Source organism: Buteo buteo, chromosome 15 (genome assembly GCF_964188355.1).
Source record: "Buteo buteo chromosome 15, bButBut1.hap1.1, whole genome shotgun sequence".
Lineage (NCBI taxonomy): Eukaryota > Metazoa > Chordata > Aves > Accipitriformes > Accipitridae > Buteo > Buteo buteo.
In genome coordinates this window covers 102,482-121,620 of record NC_134185.1, presented here as the reverse complement: position 1 = coordinate 121,620, position 19,139 = coordinate 102,482, and the positions used below count along the sequence as shown (strand labels likewise).

At 37.1% G+C, this 19,139-nt stretch overlaps 1 protein-coding gene across 2 annotated transcripts in view; it reads right to left on the bottom strand.

The window, feature by feature from the left end:
- PRIM2 (DNA primase subunit 2) overlaps nt 1-19,139 on the bottom strand; it is a 132,423-nt gene that overhangs the window by 102,337 nt on the left and 10,947 nt on the right. For both annotated transcript variants that reach the window (XR_012653012.1, XM_075046408.1), the window contains exon 5: nt 788-877. Coding sequence is in view for 1 of the 2 variants with exons in the window: in XM_075046408.1 (XP_074902509.1) it covers nt 788-877 (90 nt within the window). In the remaining variant the exon portion in view is untranslated. The remainder of the gene's footprint in view (nt 1-787; nt 878-19,139) is intronic.

The following is a 19,139-nucleotide window of genomic DNA, read 5'->3' as shown; positions in this document are numbered from 1 at the left end:
AAATAATGCAATAATAATGTTTACAACCCTAAGACTCAAGATGGACCAGTAAAGCATTAAGTCATTCTCTCAAAGATTTTGAAATTAAATGTTGGCATTGGAATAGCTGATCATTATTTTGGTGGGAAAATATTGTTTACTTACAGAAAGTCATGCAACTAGGCAAAACAAGCTACTTTAAAGTTTGTATCTATGATTATTAGCCCAATTATGTAGCTTTGCATCACTTACTGATTTGTTATTTGACAATGGACTTCTGTTGCCTTTCTGTTTCAGACATCTTGAAATACTTGATTCATGTAAGCTATTTATAAAGGATCTTGAAACCCAACCAACTTCACTCCAAAGAAGAATCAGTGAGCTACATTAGATACTTCTTTCCTCTCCCCGCGCTCTCTTGCAAAAAGAATTTCAGACTAATACAATCAGACCAAACCTAGTTTCAGCAAAAGATGTTCGAGAGTGTCTCCACCCTGAATGGTCTGTCAGCCAGGCAAGTTAAGCTATTTGTCTGGTAAACATTAAAACTTAAGACCGTTTTTGTGGCAAAAAACAATGGATGACAGAAGAGGACAGAAGACATTAATAGCCGTTTAAAGCTTCCTTCATTCTCCCAACCCCTCCCTCTACCCTTATACGGACATGAAGAACTCTCACTAGTCTCAGTTAATGTAGATACTTTGATTAGCAGTTAGCAATAGTATTACGCAAACTTAAAATCAGTAACTCCAAGTTTAACTGAGAGAGAATGAATGCAAATCTGTGGAATTTAGCAATTTCTACTTACCTTATAGAACATTTGTTCTTTTACTTTAGTCATTCCAGGGGTTGATGTACACAGCTCATTTGCCAATTCATTTTTCAGGTCTTCGCTAATCTAAAATTGAGAGCTTATTTTAAAACTGCTAACATACTTGAGAATAAGGCTTTTTTTTCATTAACATAAGCTAAAAGATTACTTAATCTGTAAATATATCATCACTTTAGTTGACAAGGGAGAAAGAATTACATACTCAGCAAGTGATCACTAATAATTAATTAAGCAGAAACCAGCAAAACACTAGTGGCCAATAGTATTAAATAACCTTTCTTCTGAAGCAGTAATGCATATTTTAGAATATAGTAATTTTAAACATTAACACAAGAACAATAAAACACAATTTTTAAAAGTCAACCTCTTCAAAATGAAACTTGGGACAATCCCTGCTCATATCTAGATTTACTGTATGCATTAAAACAAAGCATGATGACTTAATGCCAATTACTAAGGACTTAAACAACTTTGTCAGATGTTTAACAAGAACATCAGTCGCAGCTGATTTTTAAATCCAAACTTCCAAAAAAATGACATATCATCTTACATACATGGATTTATCTCTCTTTTCCTTTTTTTTTGAGGAGCAAGAACAATGGTATACTTATTGGTCTCTAAATGTTAGTGCTTTTCCAGTTCTTGGAGCAGGTAAGTTAAGCAGTAGTGCTCAAATTTAACAACTTGAAGTATTTAAGCCAAAATTTCTAGCTTGAAAAATCATGGACAATGTTACATTTCCTAATGTAAAAACTTAAATACTGCATATACACAAATACATATATTATACTTTTTGACTATTTAATAACACACCAAATGCAGCAGAAAGCCAAACTTAAAAGTAGTGTATTGTAATGATTTTACTAGTCAATAAATCATTTGGGGTTTTTATTCAACAGAAAACAATTAACAACAGAACTTGAAATCAAATTGTTCTGGTTCAAATCATGATTAAGCTCAGGCTTTAAAACCTGAAAAAAAGTAATAAATAAATAAAAAATTAAATCATAAATAATCCACTCTGATAAAACAGATCATACATGCTGGTAATCCAGCAATGATACCTAGTAACTTAAATACATGCAACAACAGTCTTAAATATTTGCACAGTATGTTCTTGATAAAGTATAACGGAAGTAGTCCCTTACTGAAAGGGATTAAATGTTAAGGAACTCAGAATACCCTCCCAAAACATAGATGGACACCGATGTCACTACAGTATAACACATTGTGTGACACTGCTCTACATAACTTGGATGCGTGCTCCAATGCCCACAGAGAGGTGATATAGGGCTGCAGTCAAGATAGCTTTTAGAGACCAGTCAGGAACAAAGCCAAGGCTATCCCATGCAGTAGATACCCAGATTCCAAATGCAAGACATAAAAGACTTCCTTCCTCTCCATGGAAAGGCACATATGTGCACAAGCAGTTCAGTTTCTTCTCCGAATGAGGCAGAATATCTAATTTGCTGACTAACACTTCTATGCAGTTAAATGGGCATTTAAACAAAACTTTTTTCCTTCCTCTCAGTTGAAAAACTGAGAAAATGAACCAAAACAAACACTTTTATTGGAAGTCATAGGAAGGACCCTTTAATTTCAAACTTGGAGGAATAGCTCAGCAAATCCCCTCTATGAAAGTGATTTGATAGATGCATATGAAATGGCCAAGGCAGTGATGTCTAGAAGGTTTAAGGTTACCCTGTCCGCATCTTGACGTAACCTGTGGTACTCTCTCAGGAAAATCAGCTTTAAAAACTAATAATAAAGCTGCCAGCAAGGCAAAAGAATGTAACTTTGAAGACAGAGGAAATACACAGTAGCATTATATTTCTGCATATGAAAATCTAATGCTCAGGGAAAAACAGCCTGTAAGGAAACCATTTTTTCTTTAACAAAGTAGCTGTATCAAAACAATTAAATGTGTTTGTACAAATGATAGGAGAAACCACTTTCTATAAAGTACTCTCACTAACAATCTTGTTCTTGTTAGTCTTTGAAAGATTCCTGCTTTCCAAACGTGACACCCTGGAACTATATACAAATTTCACAGTGCTACCAAAACCCTAGTACTCCTTCCAGATGATACACTTCTAGTTTAAGTAAGTATAAATCTAAGTCACCACATCAGCCTGCAAGCTTGCCTTTCACCTAGTGTAGGCCAAAGTTCTAATTTTAACTCCAAAATAGTGACTTCCATTTTTCAAATTTAACAGTTTTACGCGTTCTCAGTTGAAATTGCTTAAGAGACCCCAGTCTACCATGTCATTCCAAACCCTCGGTGAAACTGTCTTCAAATAAAAACAGTACAACATATTGTACAGCTATTGTGGTTACAATTGCATTATTTGTTTTAGGATATCTCCCTAAAAAAAACACCAAACCAAGCCAAAGATAGGGGTTTTTTACAGAAAGCTATTAAAGCAGTCCAGTGACTGTTTTACAGACAGGCTTGCAATATTGGGGGGAGAATGAGAATAGGGAAAGGCAAGGATTCCTTGCTTATTTGTTTTTCAAAAAACAATTAGCTCATTTTCATTAGCAAAACCATTTTATTCAGTATTACATTTAATTTCAAGGAGATTTTATCTTTTAATATACACATAAAATAATTATACTGACTCCAAACTTCACAAGCTGTCTAGATCCTTCTGTATTAATAATTTGACCATATCAAGCTTGTACAAGTATAAACTCACAGTGATTTTAGATTTTCTTGCATCTCACTAGCAAAAAATTTAACGCTGTTGGGGTAAAAGTGATCCTGGTGAAACCTCCAGAAAAATAGGTTAATGGTCCATGACTAAAGATTTGGATAAGACTGTGGACAGTATTACTGAAAATACAGTTTCATCAGAAATTGTACTTTTTTAAACAATATTCATCATATAAATAAGTAATACTTATAAAGCTGTTAAATAATTTACTTCTTACAACCTCAAGTATCTTATAGGTTAGGCAAACCTTCAGCAGCCCTATAAACACTTTGCTCCTTGCCTTTTCACCAAATTCGCATTGTCTTCATGTTTTCAGCTAATAGAGAGGAAGAGGAAACAAGGATAACCCTAGCCCCTAACTAAAGCTGGGAGATGACTCCAGAATGCATTTAAAAATAAAATTTGCTTCCCTAAAGACTGGAACATTAACAATAATCTTGCATTGACATTAAGGATTTCACCACTTTCACGTAAAATTGACAGAAGATGCAATGCAATGAAAATAAGCTCCTTAAAGTCTAAACTCAGTCTCAAGCTTTCAGTTAGGTCATGCATGTACCTCTGTATACAGAACATGATGAAACATGTATCCCAAGTTTTCTTGGTTCATGGAAGCTGGAAAAGCTTTTTTTTTTTTTTACTTTTTTTTCTTTTCTTTTTTTTGCCTCTTTTTTTTTTTAATTTTAATAAGAACACTGCAGTTTGTACATTTAATAATTTCATCTCTAAAATGGCACCCGCAAGAACACATTCCGGTAATCATTAAAAAATTAGACACAATTAAATACAGCTTTTAGGATTCTAATCAAGATTGGAAAGGTAAACAGACTGCTTAACTTTTGACAGCGCTCTATGATGTTCACCAGATAAAATACTGTGATGTTCAAAGTATTAAAAAAAAAAAACCAAAACAAAAAAAAAACCCAACAGAATTCTTCTGAGGGTGCCATCTGGTCCTCATCTGACCCTCCACACTGAACTGATTCAACTCACTCCACAGAATACAATTCACTAGTTTTGCCTCTTTAGTTTGTTGCCAGTTTAGTAAACTGAAACTACTTATCACCAAGTTAGTCTTTGCTTTGCACAAGCAAAGAACAATAACATCAAGAGCAGGATCTTCCCTTTTCAGTGACAGTGGGTCACATATCGCATCTTGAAACAACTCAACACTTCATCATAAGTTTCTGAGACTTAGAAAAATTAGAAAAATCAAGACATAAAAAGGGAAGCCTTGAGAGAAAAGGAAGGAATCAAAGATTTGGGAGAAGTTGCATTATTTCTAGTTTTCTTGCTTTCTACATGCAGTTTATTCATTGATTTTTAATCACAGAATTGCCCTGGAAACACAAAGACACATAAATTTAGATTAAAATATTAATAATTCAATATGTAAGGCTTGGTTAAACAAACACTGGTAGTGAGGCAGTCAAAAAACTTCAAAATAAATCTGATATCCCTACTCTGTTTTAATGAAGAGTTGAAGATGCATGCACACATTATACTACTATACATGCACAAATACTTAATTTTGCCATTTATAAATCTCCCAGTAAGGAACAACTCAGTGCACAAGTCCTTTCCTTTTCCAAGACTCCGCTTCAGTTAATTCACATGCACACATCACTGCTGTCCTTAGAAAGTGAACTTTTTAAAACTTGCTTTTAGTCACTGAGCAGCTCGTACTCAAATGGCACAACACCCTTCTCAAAAAGAAATGGTGTCAGTCTCAATACAGCGCTGCATTACAATTTTAAGTATGAAGCAGACAAAACAATAATTGCCTAGTCAATCTTCTCCATTGCCACACATCACAGTACAAAGTTAGAACTAGAATACAAAAATATTAACCTAGAAACCATTAAATTTAAGAATATAAAGTGTATTCAGCCAGTTGATGAAGGGAAGGACATCATTCCGAGCGGTCCTACCAATTTAAAGCATGAAGAGCCTTAAATAAAACATTCCAGAGGCTCACAAATCTGTTTGTCACAAATCTGATGATGTTTCTTAAAAATGTATCAATTCCATTTTGGCAAGGCAAAAAAGAATTAAGAAGAAAATTGTATTTTCCATAGTACTACAAGTTACTATTTTAGCTCAAGTTCAGGTTGCTGGCATCCCTAAAAATATAAAGGGCTGCACTTGGAATTATTATGTATTCTTATCCATCCACTGAAATGTTGTTTGGGCTTTTTTTAAAGTCACGAGTGGGCACAGAAAGGACATTTCATGGATCTTCCTCAACCATGCAGCTAATTCATGGTTACCATAATCACAGAGAAACTCGGTGACACAGGTCCAGTTGGCTACGTTCCTGACAAACATTTCCCTACATCCATGAAAAGGAAAGCTGAACAAAACAATTACTACAGATTACTCTCAGATCATCACACATACATATTAGAGTTGCACATGACTGAATAGCTAATGGAAGGTCGTCGTGAGAAATACAGCAACATGATTCCTTCCATTTACAAATCAGGACGCTAACACCAGACTCAATTTTACAGAAACTTGTTCACAAATGTTTCTCTAGATTCAATCACACAATTAGCAGGGAAGAGTATTTCAATGTTTGCAGACCATTTTATGAAACTTACGTCCAAAGCAGCAGCTAGTAAATTCTAGTTGCAGTGTAATTACATCCTGCACAAACTATCCCATCAGCTTTTACGCTGCTGTACTAAGGAACAATATAAATATTTCCAAACTTACTGCATTCGCTGCCATGTGAAGAATAAATTCATTTTGGAAACATTCTTAACCTCAACTACTACAAAATAATTTAACACCTTGATTATCCAAAGAATTAATTTTCTTCTTGAATAACATATGGATATAATTTTTAAAAATACACCATTATTTCCCAATTTTCTCTTCCCTTATGCCCCAAAAGAATATCTAAAATATTTATAGAAAAAGAGAGGACACTTGATAACACCATTATCCTTGTCTACACTAAGTTTCGCCCAGGAATCCAAAATTACTGATTGCCAAGAACTGAAGATCTACAAGGATCAGGTCAGGACTTACTTGCTATTCTTTCATCATTTCCAAACCATTAGATAAATGGCAGTCAAGTGTGACCTCGTCAACTACTGAGTACTAGAGCACATTATCACAGGAGGAGTGTGGCTACCCTTCCCACCTCTATCATAAGCTGAAGAACCCAGTGTAGAAGATACCTATTCTCCACCGCGTTTCTGGTATAGCTGCCATTTCATATTACTTTAGAAATCCAGGGTTGCAGCAGAACATCTACCTCAGGATTCAGACTGTATTCCAAATGTTATCTGGATGCTTTCAGCTAGATTAGGAGGAAGAAAATTCTCATTCATCATCTCATTTTTATTACAGCCTTTTTTGCAATTTTTATTTCAAAGCACGTAACTTTTTCAAAGTAGGAACAGAATGTACTTCAAACCAGAAACAGCATGTACAGTACCCAGCACAGAAGGATTCAACCTTACAGTGGACTCTAAAGGTCCTGTTTAACTCAAATGATGAACCACACAAAGCTATTTAGTAAGAATCGTAGTGCTCTAGTGCACTAAAGGAGGCATAAGTAACTGTACAGTTTAAGTTTGACTTTAGTTTCACAAGTAAATTTTAAGCAATAAAAGCTATCTTCTAAGGGTCCATTTAGATGTCTGCAGATGATCAGCATCTGTTTCTAATCAAAGCGAGATGATTACCAAATTAAAACTTTTAATTAGCATTTTGCATCATTTACAAACTGTTGTTCATTATGTTTATGAAGGTGAAAAGGGTCATACCAAGTAGCTATATGTTCTTCAAGCACATTTATTACTTCATTCCACCGTTTTATAGAACATCATCAACACCATATGTGCAAATCATAGAATCATAAAATGGTCTTGCTTGGAAGGGACCTTAAAGATCATCTAGTTCCAAGCCCCCTGCCATGGACAGGGACACCTTCCAATAGACCAGGTTGCTCAAAGCCCCCTCCAACCTGGCCTTGGAACACTGCCAGGGAGGGAGCAGCCACAACCTCTCTGGGCAACCTGTTCCACTGCCTCACCACCCTCACAGTGAAGAACTTCTGCCTTACATCTCATCTAAATCTACCCTCTTGCAGTTTAAAGCCATTACCCCTGGTCCTATCACTACATGCCCTTGTAAGAAGTCCCTCTCCAGCTTTCTTGTAGGCCCCCTTTAGGTACTGGCAGGCTGCTATAAGGTCTCCTCCGGAGCCTTGTCTTCTCCAAGCTGAACAACCCCAACTCTCTCAGCCTGTCTTCACAGGAGAGGTGCTCCAGCCCTCTGATCATCTTCATGGCCCTCCTCTGGACTCACTCCAACAGGTCCACGTCCTTCTTATGTTGGGGGCCCCAGAGCTGAATGCAGTACTGCAGGTGGGGTCTCACCAGAGGGGAGTAGAAGGGGAGAATCACCTCCCTCGACCTGCTGGTCACGCTTCCTTTAATGCAGCCCAGGATACGGTTGGCTTTCTGGACTGCAATGCAAACACACATCGCTGGGTCCTGTTGAGCTTCTTGTCAACCAGCGCCCCCAAGTCTTTCTCCGCAGGGCTACCCTCAATCCATTCTCTGCCCAGCCTGTAGTTGTGCTTGGGATTGCCCCAATCCATGTGCAGGACCTTGCACTTGGCCTTGTTAAACTTCATGAGGTTCGCACGGGCCCACCTTTCAAAGTCTATCAAGGGCCCTCTGGATGGCATCCCTTCCCTCCAGCGTGTCGACCACACCACACAGCTTGGTGTCATCGGCAAACTTGCTGAGGGTGCACTCGATTCCACCGTTCATGTCACTGACATGATGTTAAACAGCACTGGTCCCAATACCGACCCCTGACAAACGCCACTTGTCACTGCTCTCCACTTGGACATGGAGCCATTGACCGCAACCCTTTGAGTGTGACCATCCAGCCAATTTCTTATCCGCTGAGTGGTCCATCTGTCAAATCCATGTCTCTCCAATTTAGAGAGAAGGATGTTGTGCGGGACAGTGCCAAATGCTTTGCACAAGCCCAGGTAGATGACGTCTGTGGCTCTTCCCTTATCCACCAATGCTGTAACCCCATCGTAGAAGGCCACCAAATTTGTCAGGCACAATTTGCCCCTTAGTGAAGCCATGTTGGCTGTCACCAATCACCTCCTTATCTTCCATGTGCCTTGGCATAGCTTCCAGAACGATACGCTCCATGATCTTGCTGGGCACAGAGGTGACACTAACTGTCCTATAGTTCCCTGGGTCTTCCTATTTTCCCTTTTTAAAAGTGGCAGTTATGTTTTCCCTTTTCCAATCAGTGGGAACTTCCCTGGACTGCCACGATTTCTCAAATATGATGGATAGTGGCTTAGCCACTTCATCTGCCAGTTCCCTCAGGACCTGTGGGTGCACCTCATCAGGTCCCATGGACTTGTGCACCTTCAGGTTGCTTAGGTGGTCTCGAACCTGATCCTCTCCTATGGTGGGCAGTTCTTCATTCTCCCAGTCCCTGCCTTTGCCTTCTGTGACTTGGGCGGTGTGACTGGAGCACTGGCCGGTGAAGACTGAAGCAAAAAAGTCATTGAGTACCTCTGTCTTCTCCATATCCCAGGTAACCAGGTCTCCCATTTCCTTCTGGAGAGGATACACATTTTCCCTAGTCTTCCTTTTATCACCAATGTATCTATAGAAGCTTTTCTGGTTGCCCTTGATGTCCCTGACCAGATTTAATTCTGTCAGGGCTTTAGCTTTCCTAATCTGTTCCCTGGCTTCTCGGACAATTTCTCTGTATTTGTCCCAGGCTACCTGTCCTTGCTTCCACCCTCTGCAGGCTTCCTTTTTGTGTTTGAGTTTGTCCAGGAGCTCCTTGTTCATCCATGCAGGCCTCCTGCAACTAATAAACACATGCAACTAGAATTACTGCAGCAAAATGCTAGTTTTCTCCATGACTAATAAAAAGTCATGCTTATAGTTCAAGGATCCATTAGAGAAGGGTAAATAAAGAACAACCCTCATCCATCCTGCCAGTGCACAAAAAAATGGCAAGTGCCTGTTCTCCCCTCCTTACAGGCAACGCTTCTCCCTCTTAGATTTATGAAATGTGTTTATATTCTCCTGCGAATCAAGCTTTATTAAAGAAGTCTGTAAGAGAATACTACAATTCATTTTAAGCCTAAATGTTTTAATTAAACCTCACCCCATCTACCCATCCCTCACAATGTTAGCTCACTAGAATGCTCAGGTTGCTTTGCAATCAACCCAATTATTTTGGGTTGCAGCCAGTTAGTAAGACTGCTTTGCAAAAGACATTACTTTATAAACAGACCTGCCAGCCGGCCTACCAAATCCTCGGACTGCAGTACATTGGCCTAAAGAGTACTACCAGATTCCTACACTACTAATACTTTTGAGGAAAGAGGTCTCCCTAGGATTTCATTCCCCTAATACATAACTACAGTCAACTACAAGAGGTAGCTATAAACCTAGATACTAATGGAGGGGTTTTTTTTACCTGGCACAAATAACAATTTTAACAAAGGAACAGCCAACTCCCTGACAAAGCCGCCACTTCGTTTCACTTAAATCTGTCTTCTGAAACTTGAATCATTAAACTGAGAAATGTATTACTTCCTTTGAAATTAAGCACTTTAGGATGAGAGTAACCTGTTACATTTTTATAGCGCTAATGGTATACATATTTCGCTGAATTACTTAAACTCTAGCATTTAAAAAAACCCAACTACTCCTAAGCCTTTCCACATACAATTTTGTTTTCTATTATGACTTTAAGCATGGAGTTAAGTAACAGAATACATATTTTTAGCTTACTTTGGCAATAAGGCACTATTCCCCAATTAGACATGCATCACTTCTGACATTTGCTGTCACCTCTAAGACAAGCATCATTGGTTTTCAATCAAAGGGACAAATACAAGATTCAAGTAGCAGGAAATTACGATGAAATTCAGAACCATTTCCTTCACAAATGCAAACTGCAGCCTACTTCGATATAGCTACTACTTTAGCTTGTGTCTTGGTTTCAGCTGGGATGGAGTTAATTTTCTTCCTAGTAGCTGGTACAGTGCTATGTTTTGGATTCTGTATGAGAAGAATGTGGATAACACTCTGATGTTTTCATTTGTTGCTAAGTAATGTTTAGACTAAGTCAAGGATTTTTCAGCTTCTCATGCCCAGCCAGCAAGAAGGCTGGAGGGGCACAAGAAGTTGGCACAGGACAGAGCCAGGGCAGCTGACCCAAACTGGCCAACGGGGTATTCCATACCATGTGATGTCACGCCCAGTATACAAACTGGGGGGAGTTGGCCTGCGGGGATCACTGCTTGGGAACTAACTGAGCATCGGTCAGCAAGTGGTGAGCAATTGCATTGTGCATCACTGCTTTTGTATATTCCAATTCTTTTATTATTGTTGTTGTTATTTTATTATTGTTATTATTACCATTATTATTTTCTTCCCTTCTGTTTTGTTAAACTGTTCCTATCTCAACCCATGAGTTTTACTTGTTTTTTCCCCCCCGATTCTCTCCCCCATCCCACTGGGTGGGGGGAAAGTGAGCGAGCAGCTGCGTGGTGCTTAGTTGCTGGCTGGGGTTAAACCATGACAGTGTGGTGTAAGTTTCCACACAGTAAAATTAGGCTCTAGACAGTTTCCACTTGTAAGCATTTTTCCCCATCCTGTTTGGGAAAGGAAGAAATATTATTTGATACCTCTGAAACGCAAAGCCATAAACCCAATCAGAAGAACATTTTGGTTTATACACCAAAATGGATAATTATAGTCACAGCCTTTTAGTGGCTAGACATGATATTGAGTATTTTTTTTTGCCTGTATCTGTCCTTACTAAGGAAACAAACCAGTCCCATTCTCATTAATCCAAAACTGACTTTAGGATCTTCCGTACCCAATAAAGGCAGTCATAAAACATTTTTTTAAGAAGCTAAACTACAAATATTTATACAACTGCCCCACTACTGAGATACATGCTTTTGAAGAAAGCATAATAGTGATATCAGTAAGTCTCTCATAGGAGTGCTCTGATCATAAAAATGGAAATTAAAGAATTTTAATTTCTACTGCTTAAAGCCGCTAAAAAAGCACTTCAATAGCAACATCAAAGAGCTACTTTGGAAAAAAAAAAATTAACTCTAACACTAATGCATTTTGCTCTTTCCTTTTATTTTGCAGTGCTTTCCTCTCAAATGCTGGCAGATGCACTACAGAGCATTAGCTCCCCCAACTGACTATTCCCATCTGCTGTTCCTTCCCCATTACTATGATCCAAAGCATTTTATTAAAACAATGTGCTTTATAACAGCATTAAAAAAATTAAGATGGCTAATTTTGCAACAACTGGCAGTTACCCAAAAATAAGGCATCCAACCTAGAAGTTATAAAAAAAGTCGTAATTTTTTTTTAAATTTCAAGAGGCTTTTCAGAGGTGAAGAAGTTCTAAGATAATTTAAACAGGATTTTTTATGCTCTGTGGAGAAGAAACAACAACACAGAAAGATGTATTCAAGAAGAAATATACTACACTTTGAAGTTTACTTCTTCTGCACACTGCAGAAAGATAACACAGAACAGAAGCATTGCAGGGAATCTAAATTCAATTATACATCATCCTTATACCACTGATAAAGACACGATAATAACTATTAATTTTCATTTCTTGTGGAAGCAACAAAGAGGAAATATGTCTGTTTCAAGGAACAAACAGTCTGAAGATAAGATGAAGGAACGGTCACAGGAAATCAGAACAGTCAAGATGCTGACTGATCATCACTGGAAAATAAATTTAAGATAAAACTTTACATTCTATTCCACTCCACATTCCAGTATATCAAGTTAAATTCCTGGAAAGGTACAGCAACAAATCAAAGTATCTGATAGCACTTAGGAAAAAACACAGGAGACACGTAACAGCCCACGTGGATCTGTCAAAAAACAAATTGTGTTAAGCCAGTCTCACTGCCTTTATGACTGTGCAACAGACCTCAAGGATGAGGTAATGAATACAGAGGTGCTGGGGTCTTTGCAAGCAAAGCTGTGGAGTTTTTATGCACAAGGCAAATGAAACAACTGTCATCTTCAAAGTGCTACTGAAAGAGTCAAAGGCAAAAAGAGAAGAAATATATAGCATTTTGAAAGCAACCACCGAACTTTTTGGTCCACATGAACAGAAGACAGACCCTTCAACAACCCCCAGAGAGAGACGAAGTCTGACTGGTTAAGATGAACAAGTTTCATGGCAAGTTTGCGCAAAAACCAAGTGGAAAGTAACCAGAAGTTCCCTGGATCTTCCAAATCAATACAAGATGTATCACCAACCTACAGAGAACTTCAGGTGCAGATGCTGAAAGGATAGGTATTTCATTTGATGTCTAAGAACAAGTGGTAGGTCTTGGACAGCTACAATCATGCAAGGCAAAGCAGAAAATTGGTGAAATTCAGAATGAGGGCTTCAAAGGAGACACTTCTGACAGTGCCAAGAACTAAATGGTGTTCTAAGGAAAAGTACAGCTTTGCTAAACTAAACATTAGCTAGGAGAACATCCACCAAAGAGTAAGTGGGAAAGATAAGACTAATTGAAAATAAAGAGCTAATAGCAAAAAAGTATTTTTAACTATCAGGTAAGGGTTGAGACCACAGTAACAGTGATACCACACATCCATGAAAAAGAAGAAAATTTGAAGAACTGAATCCTATTGTCCTCACCACAGAAATAGAACACAGAAAGGGTAAGTTAAACGAAAGTAACCAAAATATCCACAGCCATACACAGTGAGAGAAGCATGACTGAGTAGACTAGAAAGTAGTTTCAGTAGAGGAAGAAAAAGCCGTATCTGAGAAACACCAGAAGGACCTGAAGTTGAAGTTAGGACAAAGAAAAAGCAAGCATTAAAAATGCTACAGGCAGTTAATTTAGTGATGAAGTATTGAATACAATATTGGCAGGAGAGCTCATTACTTGCAGACAGATAGCGAATTGTTAAATTTAAATCCTGTGAAAAGAAAGATTATGAACAGCTCAAGTACATTATCAGTTTCACTGAAGCAGACTATGGCATGGAAGAATCTCCCAGAATTTAAGAGCAAAATTAGGCATTGCTTCTGCTGAGATTTGTACACAGGAAGTAGGAATGCAAGATGCTGAGATGGATAAGTTACAGAGGGTTACTTTCTGACAGGAGGACTAGACTGATTTGAGAAACAGGAGAGAATAGTGAAATGAGTATGGCAGGCCTATTCCAGGAATTAAAAGTTAAAGGTCCCAGAATATGTGGCAGTTGTCTAAAAATGAATTAGATAACTGATAGCTCCAATATGAAAAGTTCTATGAAAAGGCAATGAAGAGGAAAGTTCTGTTCATTGTCACTTTAGGGAGCATAAGCATTGAGCAACAGCTGAGGAAAAAGTCAAATTCATGGAAAGAAGGAAGTGTTAATAATTACAGAAATTAACATGTAAGTTAAATTCACAAGGAATGAAAAGAAAGATAATTTAGACTTCTGCTAGTAGAGTTTCCTTTTAAGGAAACTTTACTCCAAATACTAATTTACAGTAACTGGCATGTTAGTTGCCAATCCAGGGGACTCCACTTCTAACTATTGAGCAAAGCTAAGATAGCAGTATGACTAGGTAACTTTTGACCCAATTTCTCCTTTGAATGCTATAAAGCACCAGTTGGCATGTATTAGAATGAAAAAAAAAAAAGTGTAAATAAAAATCTAAAGAGAATACCCTCGTCTCACTTTCCCAAAATATCTTACAACAACTGCTGAAAGAAGCAGAATATATTAGAGGTGCCTATTTATATTTCAAAAACATACAGAAATCCGGCCTAAGATCTAGGAGTTACTGTGCAGTATGATATACATAGACACAGCCCTGAAAGGCAAGAAAAAGATAAACAGTATACATAGTGAAGGAAAGAATAAATTTACTCAATTTTTATGGTTTCAGGTTGTTATCATCATCATTACGATTAATTACTTCCCCAGTGTTAGGTCCTGTAAGACCAAATATGTGAACAATAGGAAGCTCAACACCTTAATTCAGGAATCTCTAGGAACACCAATAACCCAGATATCTTGCAGTTTTCCTCAAACTTACAGACGCCTTGAAAGCTTTTCAATAACAACTTCTGACAGTTGCCATAAACATTCTGATTATCTCAAAAAGGCTATCAGAACATCAAATCAATAAACTAGGATTTATCTCACACTATGAAGGTCTAAAAGCATTATTATAACAAAAAAGTGTCAGTATGGTCATTTCTCAAGGACTTCTGATATGGGCACGCATAACCAGCTACAAGAAAAACGGGAAAAGGACAAGTGAAAAGGTTGGGGCAGGAACAGGGGGACAAACGGGGAGGTGCATACATAGCAGGGCATGTGGAAAACCACACAGATAACCAATCTCACTGATAAAGTTACATGACAAAATGGGGCTCGAGCATAATGTCAACTGACCCCAAACAGGTCTTGTATCACAATCTGACAGAAATAAAATCAGGCACTCCTAACACAAACAAAGCAAAACATCAGATGCCCACAGCTTGTGGCAAGAAAGAAAAATTACTTTCTAGTTAAAGCGCAAGTGTCACTTACCTGTAAAACCATTTACTTTATATAATTCCTTCATATATTGAAGAATTTACTCTGAGATTAAAATATTTTCTTCAATGACTATAATATTTAAAATATTCACTATATTTCCCTTTAAATATCTTAAAAATCTGTATTAGTGGCTTTTACTGCCAGAAACTGTCAGGCATCATTACTGTAATTACTCAGTTATAGTAAGATTTTAATGCTTTAATCTCCTAAATTAATGTAAATCTCAACCGCACACCTGTGTTTGCATATTCTCTTTGATGGGCTCTGTCACCTTAAATGTCAGCATTTACTTAACTCTTGAGTGCTGCTTAAGGATTTCCTGTGCTCCTTATGTGACTGACTTTGCGCATAGACTATTTAATGTGCCTTGAGAGCTGAAAATTACATGCCATATATAAAAAGCTTCAGTATTTATCTGGATGATGACAGCACTGTCCCTTAAAAATCTTTTTTTTTTTTTTTTTTTTTTTTTGACTACATGAAGTATAGAATAGACTGAAAACATTCTGAAATACCTCCAGAACCATTCCATGATTTTCCTGTTACTGTGATAGAAAACCATTCAACGTATCAGGGGGAAATACTCTTAAAGTATAGATTAAAAATAAGCAAGCTCTAGAAACAGGGAACAGCTTATTATTTCTTGTTTACTAAAAAAAAAAAAAAAAAGAAACAATTATACAGCGGAATCTTCTTCTCTTATTGAATGCCCCATATTAAAGTGTCAAGAAAGGTAATGCAGCACTTCTCTCCTTTCAGGACAAGGAAACATCAAAAGCAGGAAACTCTCACATCTGAACATATTCAAAGGCTGACAAAGCACATAATGCTAACATAACATAAACATATACCACCAGGTGAAAAAGGATCGAGTCATGGATCTATGTGTGATGGGTTTTTTTTTTAAAAAAAAAAGTAAGTTTAGTTTTGAGGCAAGACTATTAACCAGTATTTCAGTCTCTTCTCCCTTAAGCAGTTCCCCAAAATTTAGCACACACCTGACAGCAAGCCATCTACGAAGTATTACATAAAAAGTCAAGACAGAGAAGCTTAGAGACTGGGGTCCAGAAATTATAGTGTCAAATAAGGATAAAAATAAGCTTTACTGAACAAGAGAACCGCAGAATTACTACACAGAAAGTTTAGCAAAAGTTCCTTTATGTCTACTGGTCTAAGCTGAACAACTAGATGCTTTTTGCAAGACAGCAGGATTTTTACTAACATGAAGCAAATGCTATTCAAACAGCCATTTTCCCATGGAACAGGTAACATCAAGAGAAATACCCCACAACTGGCTATCCGTTTGATGACACTGTTCTAAGAAAACTACATTTTAAATGAGCTAGTAAATACCTATAATAATACTTTATCAAAGTATTATTTCCTAGAAGTTATTATTGTAAAAGTGTCACGTAACAAATCCTGCTCCCAGACCAAGCCTAACCCCTCCCAAGTCAAGCCTAACCACTCCCAGGAAAACACACGGAAAGGACTTCTACCAAATAATGTATCATAGGGTGAGTGACTGTGTGGTGTGTGTATATAAAATCATTTCTGTTTGCCCCCCAAAGTTCTAACTACTGTCAAAGGTAAAGTTCAAAAGTTAAATTTCTTCAGTGTCTTTCCATTTACTGGAAAGGAGGCTATATTGTAAACATCACCTTTGACAGCATGGTTCAACCACAGCTTATTTCAGAGAAAACACAGGCTAAATTATGAACTAAGTTCTTGTTACAATAATTTTGAGGGTGAAGCTATTCATGAAAGATGTACAAATGACTGTTAAGATAGAAATCATCTTCAAAATTGAATCTGTTTTAATTTTTAAAAAGATATCTAAAAAAGTTTAAAGTGTCTGAACAGCACAAATCTAAGATAATTTATTTTCTAATGCAATACCAACAGCTTTAAAGCTGTTTAGAAAATAAATGATGGAAATGAACTAGTTAACTAATACTACAAAGTACACCAGTCTCTATTATTTTTGCACTATTTGCAGGCAAAGCAGCACTTCATTAAAACTCCCCCCATCCCCAAAAAAAAGTTGAGGTTTGGTGTGCTGATAAAGAGCCTAACACTCATTACACTACACAATTATTTAACCAAAAGGAAAAAAAGAAAATAATTTCACTCCCAAACTCTGACCAAAAAGCAAAAGCTGAGGCAAATTACTGTCAGAGATGTTGAATACATCCTCTCAGAATTTGAGACCATTGAGTTTTTCAAACTGAGAAGTAACAATAGTAAAATTTCAAATAATCCTCATCAGTCTCTATTCTTGGGCATAACCTCAGCCCTTGCCACCAGTGATCTGACAACCTCTTCTCATCCAACCTAACATATCCATGCTTAAACAAAAGGAAAAGACCACTGCCATTTATGTAACTTTTTTCCCCCCTACCACTTACAACTAACTGGAAGAATATCAGTTGTCAAAGGCTCCAGCAGGGTCCCAATCTCAATAACAGTCTACAAACAGCTACATCAGAGTTTAAAATAAAAATGTAAATAATAAAAAATGTACAGAAGTTGCAACAAGGGAATCCCATACATTCATGAGGCTGTCATCTCACATTATCATACAGTTACAATTAACAGCTCACCACATTTTAAAAAAAAAGATAAAAGAGAGAGAGAATGAGGTTCATCACTCCTGCTCCCCGACTTGTATTCTTGCTTTCCTTCTACCTCTTCCTTTCTTGACATTTTTTTCAATACCACACACTCTACCTCTTGCCTATGCTGGCATAAATTGGTAGGATAATATAAACACTAATATTGCAGAGTACTGTAAAACTTTGAGCACCAAACCAATGTTCCAGTAGGCTGAGCAGCACCAGTCCAGGCATCTTCCACACTTGCCAGAAAACAGGCTAGCCAAAGCTATTTCCTACAAGAAATATAAATGCAATCTACCTGTTAGTAGTTCAAAAAAGTTTCTCAAATATAAACTCAAAGCAAACTTCCATTTTTTTCAGAAAGACCAGGTTCCAGAGGCTTCTCACAGAAATACTAAAGATGGACTAACTTAATCCAGTGACAGCTTTGTAAAAACATTTCAAGGAAGACCTAAGGTTCAAATTTCCATAATTTATACTAAATGTAAAGAAGCTTATTTTCACAAACATCATAAAAATTTTAAATTATCATAATTCTATCCATGTTCAAACACAAATTCATCACACTGAAGTCATAATCTTTAATCTGAGTACTTCGAACAGTTTATAGCCTTCCTTTTGCAAGTAAAGGGCATCTTTATAATCAGGTGAAACTCCCCAGAGCAAGTATTTACTTATTTCAATAAACCTTTTCCCATGTATTTTGCTCCATCAGCAATATAAATGTCAGTCACAGGACATAAGAAATCCTATTATAAAAATTAAAACATTCATTTTCATTAAATTTTCGTTTCAGAAAGCTCGTGCTCTTTGACTAAAATTCTCTTCAATGAGATCAGAACTACTATCACTTCAAACTCTCCGCAGCTGACTGTCATATAAAAAAATTCAAAAAGTCTAATATTTTTTTCTTCTAGTTGTTAACAACTTCATTCTTCCCCAAAAAGTTGCTAAATAAGATCATCGGCGCTGAAGTCTCCAAAGAAGATCTTAACAGCCAATTAAGTATTATCCCTGAGTGGGATTAAAACTTCTTGATTCTATAAAGCAATAGTTCTCAATCCATAATTCACAAAATCTCAGCAATTAGTTCGCAAAACCCCTGCAAAAAATTATATGAATACATGTCTCACTTTCTCATGCATGTAAGCAAACATGAAAAGGAGGGAAGCGACAGTTACTGAATTCTTAATGTTAGGTTCACTTTGTTGGTGCTGTAAATGAAGACAACTGTGACAAAACTATACAAGACAATTACTCCTCCTCCCCACAAAAAATTTGACCAGTTCTTAAATACTGAGAATCGCTTCTTACAGTGGCTCTTAGAATTGTTAACTGGAGAGACAGCTACACCAGACTACACTGAGATCTG